At 43.1% G+C, this 12,550-nt stretch overlaps 1 protein-coding gene across 2 annotated transcripts in view; it reads left to right on the top strand.

The window, feature by feature from the left end:
* The window catches only part of LOC118777804 (leucine-rich repeat transmembrane neuronal protein 4-like), a 31,530-nt gene extending 29,716 nt beyond the window's left edge, over positions 1-1,814 (top strand). The window contains exon 3 of one of the 2 annotated variants that reach the window (XR_005004977.1): positions 1,619-1,695. Coding sequence is in view for 1 of the 2 variants with exons in the window: in XM_036528971.1 (XP_036384864.1) it covers positions 1,619-1,684 (66 nt within the window). In the remaining variant the exon portion in view is untranslated. Of the gene's footprint in view, positions 1-1,618 lie in introns of both variants that reach the window. The other variant, XM_036528971.1, reaches the window with a different exon arrangement.
* Positions 1,815-12,550: the final 10,736 nt, after the last annotated feature.

Here is a 12,550-nt window from a genome sequence, read left to right as displayed (position 1 = left end):
ACTCCAGTCACAGCTGATTCAAAGCGCTGCCAGGGGGCTTGCTTACCGTAGCGGTGCATTGGAGAAAAGCTCAGATTAGCATCAGAACAGCGGTGAGGAACAGGGGTTCACCACTGCATACAGACCTCTGGGACTGGGGGAACTCCCGAGGTTAACCTCAGCCATGCACTCATCCAGCCGACTACGCCCGCCTGTCCCCTGGGGTCGGAGTGCAGCCATCTGACCGAAGCCACTTTGCTGCTCTAGACTCAGACAGTCACATCCAGAGGTACTCTTTAAAAAAACAAGAGAAGTGGCTTTTTAAATCTGTGGGATAAGACTGACTTTTTCTTTTTTCCCCATTTAGTTTTTTTTTTTTTGTTAAAAATTAATATTCTGTCTGTGAAATATAAAATTGCTGAGATTCAACAAATCAAGTACCGGTATGAGGTTGAATGTGAAATACAAGAGAGTCTGAGTTTAAGCCTCTGTGGGTTAATTCGTTTATATGGCTCATATGCGTTATATATCGGAGGATTATATATATGGGAGGATTTAAGTGATTAGGGCAAAAAAAGCATACTGCTGCAGTGAAAGTGTCTTAAAGAGCTTCAAGAGTCTTCTGAAGCAAAAAAAGGTTTTAACTGCTTTCTGGAAATATCTGAGAGAACAGTTAAATTTTGAAGATGGCACACAGGGAAAACTTGGATGTGTCAGACACACGCTAGGTACATATTCTTTCAGAAATTCCTGGCTTTGGCAAACCAAACACTTTCCCTGGATGGATGTTTTTTCAGAGATGATTCAGAGTTTTCTCAGGGTGTTTGTTCTCAGTAGACTTTAATTAAAAAGCAATTGAACATAGTCGTGACAGTCTGGTTGTAGAAGGCACAGTATTAAATAAGATGTCATTCATTTATACACATATCGATTGTTCTTATTTGACATTGTTTCTTTTTTATCATTCTGTTTTACTAGATTATTCTCATTTTTATTTATGGGTTTTAAACTGCTATGTTCGCCTGAGCTGAACTCTGATGGCGAAGTAATTGCTTTAAAGGTGTTATACAAATAAAGTTATTTATTATCACCCGCCATCATTATTGATGTTATTATCTAATTACAGCAGAGACTGAAGCCTGAACCAGGGCCTGTGGATGTGTGTTATCTTTCCCAGAATTCGTTAGAGGATCCCTATTATTAGCTGAACCTGAAAACATATGAGCCAGCAGTCCCACAGAGTGTGCATAACACACGTTACAAATTGGTGTTCATTAAGGCTCATTTACTTAACTGAAGCGGGAAAGAAGCCTGGGTCATACCAGAACACAGGAACATAATGGACCGCTCGTAATGGAACATCCTTATCTGTGTGCCACTCGTGGGTCTGTCAGCATCACTTTTGAAAAACGTCACACATTCAGGCCGGGCCTTTATATCTTTTTAATTGCTTATCCCGGCTTGTTTCTGCACTTCCTTTACGGCTTCATTGTACCCTGATCAGATAATCCATTTCTGTAATTAACTTAACTTGCTATTACCTTTTTTTTTTTTTAAAAAATCACTGCTACAGCAGTTTCAAGTTATTTCAACTTATTATAATTGCTATAATTGCTTTGTGTTTTATGTATTTCCTCAGAATGAATACACATTTCCTAGACCGCTGCCAGGAACTTGGCTTGGAGATGTACCTACAATGCACTGAGAAGACACAGTGTGGACCCAGTGGGTTTGCCAAAGGCCAAGGATCTACACCTTCCGCTATTCCACCATTCTCTGTCTCAAATCAAGACTTTTTTTAAAAAAAAAGACTGGTATGGAGAAACTCCAAGGACCTCCCCACTGATGATATGATGGACTACAGATCCTTGACGTCTTTATTTTCTCTCTCTTTGTTCTGAGTCCTGTGGTACGAGCTGGTGATTCCAGTGGTCACTCTGTGGTCCTGACCGGTGTGGTACACTTTAAAAGATTGCCCGTGTTGGACAGGAGTGGTCATGAGCTACATCTCCTTCCCTGGGCTCCTGTGGGCGTGTCCGGAGACTGAGGAGATATGTGCCAGAACCACACGGACAGGACGCAGCTGTGTGCGTCAGAGAAACCACAGAGACACCTCCGGGCAGGCGGAGACATTCAGCGGAGCTTCCCAGGAACACAATCACCAAGGACCTTGGCAGCATTTTCTCACCAAACAGCTTTTAAACACAACAGTAACCTTGAGAGTTTCACCGAAACAAAACAAGCTGCCAAACAACGAGAGGAAAAAAGAAGAACCCTGAATACCTTTCATCCTTTGTTTGTTGCAGCTTTTCAGCGGTGTTTTTCGTCAGGGTAATGCACGGCCAAGGTCTGGCCCTGATTCCGAGAGAAACCTGCACTCGCAGGTGCCTCAGACACACTGTCACTGCTCCTGGCTATTGCAGAGGGGCAGGACTGAATATCTCCATTTAAAGCCCTGTTTCATAAAGGGATAATTATTTAAAGGAACCCCTGGGTCATAACAAAAGTGTTACTTCTAGCAGACCTGTGCATCTGTGTGTGTGATAATGGTGAGGCACAATGTGCAGCCCTTCTTCTCTCTTTCTCACCAAAAAAAAAAGAAACCGAGCCCAGCCTAAAGAAAGGGTTTAAGAATCTCTGGCCTTATTAAGGAAGGAATGGCCACCACTTTCTATGAAAGGTGCCACTGTACACGAAGCCTTTATAAGCACTTACTTTTTCACAAGCACTACGTGAACGTTCATAAAGACATTACGCCACCTGGTCCAAATTGTTGTAGGGTCTGCTGTGTCACCATTCATATCGCGGATGACGTTACCAGAACGTTTGCATCATGTTTGGGGTCAGAATCTCACGCTAAAATAATTTATCATTTATGATACAGAGGGCAATCGCAGTAAAAGCTAGGGCAGTGTTGTCTTTGTCAGTTGGTTTAAGTGTTTATAAATATTTATTCAGTGCTTATGAAGGCGATATGCAATTGTTACTGTATGTAGGCCTCATGTGGAGCCCTTCATAGAAACTTTTAGCAAGTTAAGTATCAAAATAATTATCTGAACTCACATTTTTTTGTACATACATGGATACTTCATGAGTGACCATGAGGTTCCTTTTGTCAGTTTTTCTGCCTGTTCTACGGACACACTGCAGTTTCAGGTCTCTTTGAAGGTTATCCCTGTTCCTGACGGTCAGCTGTGTTTGTGATGGTGAAGGTCTGGGACACTGCACTCTGCTTCTGGAGATGAACAATACTCAGCCTCAGAGTCCGTGAAACCTTTTTTTTTTTCATTCTCATTTTCGTTTCCCGACATAAAACCAAAATGACAGTTTGACAGGGACTGTAATGCTGATGGGATTTTGTGTAAGTGGTTCTGGGTGTTTCAGCGCTGTACTGCTGAGGACGGGCGACCTCCGGGCCTGAAGAGTAGACACGGACGAGGAGGAGCAGCTAAGAGGCCCTGAAATTTTAAAGGGATTCAAACTAAAAAAAAAAACGGTGAGCAGAACAGAGTCAAAATGACTAAATTGCTGGCCTCAGAACGCTCACTGCTTCTCAGAAGTGTTAAACTACCGTTGGTCTGTGTGCGTGTGTGTGTGTGTGTGTGTGTGTGTGTGTGTGTGAATGGAGAGCACCCCACACATGGCCGATCTGCACGAGTGTATTGCAAGTGTGTGCTTGTGGTATACGTGTTTCCTGTTACTATGGGGAGGGGTGTGTGTTCAGAGACTAACCTTTTGTACCGCTTATTTCCTTCATCTGTAAGCAGAGCCGTGTGGGTATGTGGTCAGGGGTTCGAGCTGTCACACTGATGTTTTCAGTGTTCTTCTCTAAACAGCAGGGCTGAAACTCATTCAACTTCAGTGTGGCTTTCCGGCGCATGACAGGAAAATGAAAAAGAAAAAAAAAAAGATTTTATATTTATGTACAGTATTTCTGCTGTTTTTCCCCCCCTGAAAAGTTGTCAATATTTTTTAATAAAGTGTATCAATTGGTCACTGTTATAAAATGTCCTGTTTTATAATGAAAATGTTGTAAAAACAATCAATAGAAAGAAATATAAACTGGTTTCATGGAAATAGGCTGTTCTCATTCTCTTTCATGGAGACATGGTTTCTGTTCATAATGAGGTACATACCATATACTTTTGCGCTAATATGATGAGAAATATGCAGTATGCAATAATGTACATACTGACCAGCACAACAGAAACAAATGTGTGTGTGTGTGTGTGTGTGTGAGTGTGTAGCAAGGTAGATCATCTTGCCATTAGCCTCATTAGCCCACATCCTTTCTGTTGATTAAAGCATCACACCTGGTGTTAGAGTACCTGCCCACCTAAGTCCAGCCACACTGATATCATGTACCGATGCGACATTCCAAACACAGACCATTCGAACCCGGGATCTCGCCAGGCTCCTGAACTGGAGTCTGCCTGAGGAAGTTGGTTGGCTGCAGATGCAATTTTCCACAGTGTTTGCTCACGAGTGCCATGAAACCACGAGTGATTTTGGGTCCCATGGGCCGGGACGCAAGAAGCAGCAGTGGGATTCTGTAGCGGTAGGGTAGAAATTGCTGTGGAACGTGACAGAAACCAAACTAAACTGAACGGTGGCAGAGCAGAGGAACCGAGGGGGGGGAAGATGGGCGCTGAGAGTGGCGGAGTGGTAGGGGGCAATAGGGGCCACTGTTGACTGTAGCAGAATTCAGAATTTTTTTTGTTCATTTGCTTGTTGGTTGGTTTAATCCCCTGGGAAAATGGCCGGCAGTGCTGGAGGCCCCGCCAGGCGACCACGTGCCTGTAATTCGTGGTGAGCTGTTACACGCTCCGAGGAGAACGCTGCGGGGCGATCCCTGTGGCGTTACACACAGACCCGGCATCCCGAGAGCCGCGGAACCACAGCTCAACATGCCGCATTAATTATTCAACAGCTACTCAGCCACGCTCGAGCAAGATCCCCGGGCTGGAGCCCTGAAGGTCACTGTACACCAGACGGTGAACGCCAAGGAGGCCGGGGAGTTTTCATCCTCATCGGGGACGGCTCCAAAAAGCAGAGCTCCACAACAGAGCTGTGAATGAGTCTGATGGGTTAGTCACGACCACACAACCGGCTTAACTGAATTAGTGGCTGTACCTTGCTTTTATTTCCACTTAACTTGCTTCTTCTTTTTTACCTTACACATTTCACACTGTCCACAACATCATGCACCCTTCACACATCTTTCACAATAAATAACTTACCATTATGTTGGAGTGTAAAGTGTACTTCACAGGGACACAGCTATTTATTTGATACCACCCTTGCTGCACAGGTGCATGTCCTCCAAAAATGTCTTTTCTCAACCCTTTGTGATTACATGGTTTATTGTTGTTGCTTGGCAGTGCCTCAGCCAATCACATTCATGGAGGAGTGTCCTTTATTGCAAGAACTACATGCTATTCCAGGTGACGAAGGTTACCGAGGGAGAGATAATCAGGGGGCTTACCTTAGCACCCTCCAGGAAGCTCTTCCACTGTGAATTGCACATTCCAGTGAAGATGTAATGCCAGAGCAGAGAATTGATCTGACAGGAAGTGTTTCAGTTCAACAGAAGAGAGGAAATGGACACTATTTTCAAGGTCCAGACAAGTGAGTAGTGCAATGCAATATGAGACATATGGTGAAGTAATGTAAAAAGCAGTTACATGAAGAACATATTTTCGTGCATTCATTTTAGACTCTATATAAAATTAAAATCAAGCACAAATATTCCTGGCATGTTCCAGTTGCATTGAGAAATATGTGAATGGGAACCCAGCAGCATTTCATACCTGCAATACTGTTCACTGTTTCATATTAGGATGGCCATGAAGGATGCGCAGTACATGTGGGCCTGGGACACGCTAGAAATGAGGTCTCTTCTGTAAAGCTATACGCAACGACACACAAAGACATGAAAGTAAAAAAAAACAGAAAAAAACAAGCAAAATAAGCAAAATTGGGGACGGTAAAGACAGTTGACACACTGGAGGTGAAGGATGTCATTCCAGGGTCAATCATGAAGAGAAAAAGGCATGCACAGTCACTCAGCCAGCAGCAGCAGCCACTGAGAGAATACCTCTGACCAGCTATCAATTAACGCATTTTCCCTTTTCCTTACCCATCATTCAAGGTGACAGTACAGGCTGCGACACCTCCTTGCTGCTGAATGCAAATGCAGTTTCTCTCGGCAGCAGGATGCACTGTGACACATCTGATTCAGCTCTTTGCAGCTTTTTTTTTTTTTTTTTTAACCACAGAGCTGCACATAGGGCAAAGTCACAGCGATTCTTAAGCAGCAAGCAGGAGTGTTTTGGAGTGGTAAGGAGCAGCAGTGTGGTGTAGCGGTAAGGAGCAGCAGTGTAGTGTAGTGGTAAGGAGCAGGGCAGCAGTGTGGTGTAGCGGTAAGGAGCAGCAGTGTGGTGTAGCGGTAAGGAGCAGCAGTGTGGTGTAGTGGTAAGGAGCAGGGCAGCAGTGTGGTGTAGCGGTAAGGAGCAGCAGTGTGGTGTAGCAGTAAGGAGCAGCAATGTGGTGTAGCGGTAAGGAGCCGCAGTGTGGTGTAGCGGTAAGGAGCAGCAGTGTGGTTTAGCAGTAAGGAGCAGGGCAGCAGTATGGTGTAGCAGTAAAGAGCAGCAGTGTGGTATGGTGGTAAGGAGCAGCAGTGTGGTTTAGCAGTAAGGAGCAGGGCAGCAGTATGGTGTAGCAGTAAAGAGCAGCAGTGTGGTATGGTGGTAAAAAGCAGGGCTCTTAACCCAAAGAGGCCTGGTCTGATTTCTCAGTGAGCCAATGAAATTGCACCATTTGTGCAAGTTAAATAACCCCAATTTCCCTGGGCAACAAATAAAAAGTGTCCTGGATTCATTCTGGATAAGAGCTGGTAATATAAATAAAATGCAAATGTGATGCATGGGCCTTTAATGCGCGAGATGAGACCACAGCCATGGACATTTTTATCTTCTGCTACAGTATGCCTCAGAGTCTAGGTTCATTAAAACATGCCCCACAAAGTGGAGCAGATGGCTATCACCGAGGTGTTAGTGCCTGGCATCACACTGGAATCACAGCCATCCTCGCAGCTAACCCCCCTGTGGAAAGGACAGCACCGAGACAAACATCATGTTTAATTTACTGCTAATAGCTGTTTCTTTTTAAAAAAAGGAAAAACTGTGTTCTATTTGGCAGGCTCAGGATTTTCAAACAGCCTCTGTCCAGAAAAAAAAAAAAAAAAAAAAACGGATAGTGTTTTTGGAAATAGTGGTGTCTGACAAACAAAGAGCTTCCCCTCGGACTGAATCAGGACTCCTCATTCCTGAATAAAGGCAAATAGATCTTTGCCTTTCAATAAAAACAAATCAAAATAAAAACAAAAATAGTTTTTTTATTCGTCATGGCAATGGCTGAGATGGTTGATTTGTGTCTGTGCATAAAGAAAGTAGAAAGTCAAAGTTAGTTCAAATGCTGATTGAATCCAGGGTTCTGAAAGGATAAGAGAGAAGGGTCTTACATATAGACATTGGTCATTCCCCACGCCTACATCCCCATTCACTTGCTGTTGCTGTATTCCAGGATTAATACAAAAGCACAGTGGTACTGGGGCACAGGCAGTCCTATTCGCAGTTATTGATCGTTCCATTCTTTACAATAACTGAACAAACACGGAGCGAAAGACCACACAACTGTACGTTCATCTGATGGCTAAAGAGCCAAAGGATAAATGAAAAAAAAAACATAAAGGGGCAGACCTCCCTGGCCTCTGGTTCCTCTTAACGTCTAACCTCTTAATGTCAAACACATTGTCTCCGGAAGGAAGGGTTTGGATTAGCGGTTCATATGCCGGGCTTTCACTGACAGCTGAAGCGATTACCCGCAGAACAAATCCCCCTTATCCTTTAATCAAGAGAACATTCCTATTGAAATTTTATTATTTCTGTCTCAGGGTGCCCTTACGGGCTCGCTGTTACACAGCATGGACATTCTGAGCGCATTTCTGTTTCATCCTGACTACACGCACATGTTCAGACACACAGGTCAGCAAGGTGACCTTTCCAGACCACGCTGGCCCGGGAGAGTCCAGACCAGGTCTGAGATATGGAAACTTCACAACATCTTCCAAAAAAATGACAGGCACTTCGAAAGCAACCAAAGAGATGTTGTTTCAAGGTTCATGGCTGTTGATTTGTGTTTTATTTGCAGACATGATACCTTCATACCTACCACTCTGTGCAATATTTGTGCATTGATAATGAGATCACTTGCAATCAACTGTTGGCATATTCAGGGTCTGTTTTCTTCGGTGTTTGGGCTGAAGAGCACAGATTCCAAAATTCATTGCAGATGTGAAAACAAGGATGTCATTATTTCCCAGAAGAGTTGGTGTCATGCAGGTATGTCCACTCTCTGTCCCTCAGGCTACGCAGAGATTATTATACCATCCAAGCACAGTCCTGTCCAGTGTGACAGGGACTCTGGGGGCATCATAATATGACACAGGGAAGAGCTTGCAGGCCCTCATAAAACCATCTGCCATTTTCTAGCGCACCATATACATTCCAACCTCTGATTCCCCTAGTTACCCATACACACCAAATTTCCACAAAAAAGATTTACCACTTCCAGGCCCAGGGTAAAGTATTACTATGCAGGGATTTGAAATTGAGGACAGGTTTTCCCGACCTAAACAGCTCTCAGGGCAACTACTTCATATTTAGTGAGATTTCTCCACACCGCAGACATAAAATATCATAAAATATCCTTCAGAAGCAACCATGACAGAATGGGTAACAAAAATAGCAAAAGACTGCTGGATCCCTGGTGGGGCCTTGGTTTGTATGAGAATGCTGGCATCAGAGAGGTCCCCTTGAGGAAGATATTCATACCGTTCAGCTCTCAGTAACAGCATGGCAGACTCAGAACCCTCCTTTATAAACGCATTCACTCTGTGACCCCAAACACCCTTTGCCAAATCACAGTCAAACCGCCATGCTGAGGGACTGTCGCTGTGCAGTGCAAAGGTAGTCACATGCAGCTCAGTGTGAGGTGCAACCTCAATCACTTCTACAGCTGGGCTGCAAATAGCATGCAATTATACCGAGATGGAATTGGCAGTAATTGCTTTTTTTTTTTAGGTTAAAACACACATTTCGAAACACACGGCATCCACTCGCAAATGCAGGTGTAATTTTGACCATAAACCATTTAAACAAAATCTTTCAAAAAAATTTAGCCACAAAACCAAAATGACAGAGAACGTATTTGCATTTACATTTACATTTAATCATTTAGCAGATGCTGTTAACCAGAGAGACTTACACAGGGGTCACAAAAAGGTCAGGCTAACAACAGAGACCAAAGTCATATCTGAGAGTAGGAGTCTTTACGTAACACACATCTGGAAATGATTAATCCAAAGGAAAAATGGTTTGATGAAGATTAAAATCACTATGAAAAAGTCAAAGACAATTATCTGAACAAAAACAGAGATTCTGTTTTACACCTGACATCTCCAAACAGTAAAAATGTAAAGGCAAAACACAAAAGTCAAGAGCCTATAAACCAAAATAATGCCTGAAACTTGGTGCAGATTAAATCAACAAAACTGAAGAATTAGCCATCCAAAATGAAAGCATTCAGAAAATATATTTTCAAAACCTTTATGAAGAAATACCATAACGAAGAACAAAAACATGTAAAAAAAAAATCAAATTTGTGAAAAACTGAAAGCTTTGGGAATCCGGCACTGGAGACAGCCAGAACCCATTAGACAATCCAATATCTGCTGAGGAGCTGCATGACAAACTCAAATCCCCCAAGTTTAGGCATTTTTAAATAGTTTAATTACATTTCCTCTCATGGGATCTTTGGCAGCATCCATAAATAAAGTACTTTTTTTGGAACATGTAATTGTTTGATTGGTCACAACTATATGATAGTATAGTATATGTACGTATGTATGTATGCATGATTGAATGTATGATTGTATGTATGATGTGCATATGCATATTTAGTTTTATTTATTTATATTAATATTTGTATTTTTTATACCTCTTATATGTTCAGATTGTACTGTCTGTGCATTTCCACAGCTCAGGGTGAGAACAGAAACAGGTCCACAGAGAAAAGGGAACACCATCAGAGACAACGCACACACAGGGTGGGGCTTATCTGTCTGACAAGGTTATGGCAGGTGGAACAAAATGTTTTTTTTTTTTTTGTTTTTTTTTTGGGGGGGGGGGGGGGGGGGGGGGTACTAGTAGAAGTAGCTGAAACGGGAATAGAGAGGGCAAAAAATATAGAATTCATTATAAACAAGTATGGCAAAAGTGATAAAATAGCTAAATAAATCATTAAAAGTGTTTGAATGAGGAGTGAAAACACGAAGGTGTCTTTTTCTATTTTTGCTTTGTCTTCTCACAACCAACTGTTTCCCACTCATTTATATCAACTGCTTTTCCTAGCCGGGGGGGGGGGGTGTCAATCAATTCACTAGTTACCTGTCTGAATACACATATTCTCATGCACACGAAACCTGGAAGCAGTAACATAATGCATTTAAAAGCATACATACGTTTTCCTTTATTCTGCATTGTTGTAATTGCATTTTTTACAGTCCGTTACTGCTCTGGCAACGTGGCTTCTGTTTGTCTTGCAAATACAGCAGCACTGAATTGAAGCTGAACTGAGAGGGAGAATGGCCGAATAGGAGAGTGAAGCAAGAATGTGAGAGAGAGAAAGAGGGGAGAGAGCAGAGAAAGGGTGGCAGGAGAACAGGAAAGAGTGAAAGAGACACACAGAGAGAGCCATGGAGAGGACAGATGAGGGCCGAGGGGAAGAGAATTTAGAGAGTGAGGAAGACAGGCAGAGGATGGCTGCTTGTACACAACAGAAAATAAGACTGCGAGTGCGGCATTCAGAGGGAAAGGTAAGCTTCCGCTATCGGGCACTGTAATCTCCTGGAGGTCTCGGAAGAGCATTCAATGATGGCACTTTATGGAACACAATTTGTAGGTCCTATAATAAATAAGCAGGTGAATAGCTTCCACCTCACATTCTGGGACTGCCGGTATAGCGGACAGCAAGACTAACCTGTAAAGGCGATGACAACTGGCTGGATGTATAGGCCTCTGACTGAACTCTGAGGCAAAGTCAGGTGAAGGTTGTCTGAAGTGTCTCCATTGCAGGAGCTTGCACTGCATTCTAACAAACAATTCCTGAGCGGGGACGTATGCTTTCATCTGACAGCATGGCTTTAATGTCTGTCTGGATGCCTCCAGCATTCACAGGTACAAATGATGCATTTTCTGTAAATCAGCACAGACTGTACTGAGCAGCGTAAACAGACCTGCCATTCAGAGCATTCAACAGAATTATGACAAACCCACAAGGAAAGCCATTTAGGTCCTCATTCGCTAAGGACACTCAGGACGGCCACAAGTTAGTGTGCGTAAATAAACAGAAAGAAGTTTTTTCTTTCTCTTTCTCTTTCTGTGGCTGTCTTACTCTGGCTAAATATGCAAATGATTAATTATGGACAGCTCCTTTGAAAAAATACTTTTGTGTGTGTGTGTGTGTGTGTGTGTGTGTGTTGTGAAGTTATTTGATTTCCAACGTGGTGGATTCAGACGTGCAGTCAAAGCACCGACTCATAGAATATGCATGAGAGTTAAAAAGAAATTGGATCCTCAAGAACTTGAACTGTTTGTATAAGAGGTTAACCAACACTGTGCAGAGTGCTCACCATGGAAATGATCTATATTAGTCCAATCCTACACTGAAATCCTCAAAAATAAGAAAAAACGGTGTACGGACATGCACCATGCATGCAGAACGCCCGCTTTGAGCCTCTTCTCCTGCACATCTCTACACACTCCTGTGCACTCATCAGCGTTAATAAGCAATTACCTCAGAATCGTACTTCAAATAGCTCTTAATGAGGCAAGTCTCCAGAGTAAATGGACTGGATAAAAATACCTGTGGCTTTCGTGAGCTAAGCCTCTTTCCAGTGCGATGTGATGAATTTGCCATCAGATCTCCGCAGGTATGTCAAACACCCACGCTCCGCGCCACGCGTGGAGGTACACGATGCACGGCTTTATAATTACATACTCACAACGTCTCTGAATCCTCACGTCTCTGATAGATAGGCCTGTCTTTGACACTAAGGGTTTGCTGTGAGGGGTCAGCCGAGCAAAAGTATTTCAGAGCGAATCTTGCATATTACAAGAAGTGAAAAGATTTTCTTAAATGAAATTTTCAGTCTGTTTTTCTCTCCATTGTCCATGTCTAAAGTGACCAAAGAAAGGCACACTCACACACGCTGTGGGCTGCAAGACACCTACTGACTGACACAGTGACAGAAATGGGGTGAATATGTGAGCTTAATGTCTACTGACTGAACAAAACGGCAAAAGAGCATCCCCTAATGAAGGCTGCAACAGCTGCAGAGGTCCAGTCCTTTCTTCTTGTCCATGAAAGGGTTTTGCGTAATTTCCCAATCACATGTGCCTCGGTGTGAAGCAGAACCTTCATCTTTCCACCCAAAACCGCAGATTTGTTA

This window comes from Megalops cyprinoides, chromosome 5 (assembly GCF_013368585.1).
Source record: "Megalops cyprinoides isolate fMegCyp1 chromosome 5, fMegCyp1.pri, whole genome shotgun sequence".
Lineage (NCBI taxonomy): Eukaryota > Metazoa > Chordata > Actinopteri > Elopiformes > Megalopidae > Megalops > Megalops cyprinoides.
This window is presented reverse-complemented; position numbering and strand designations above follow the sequence as displayed.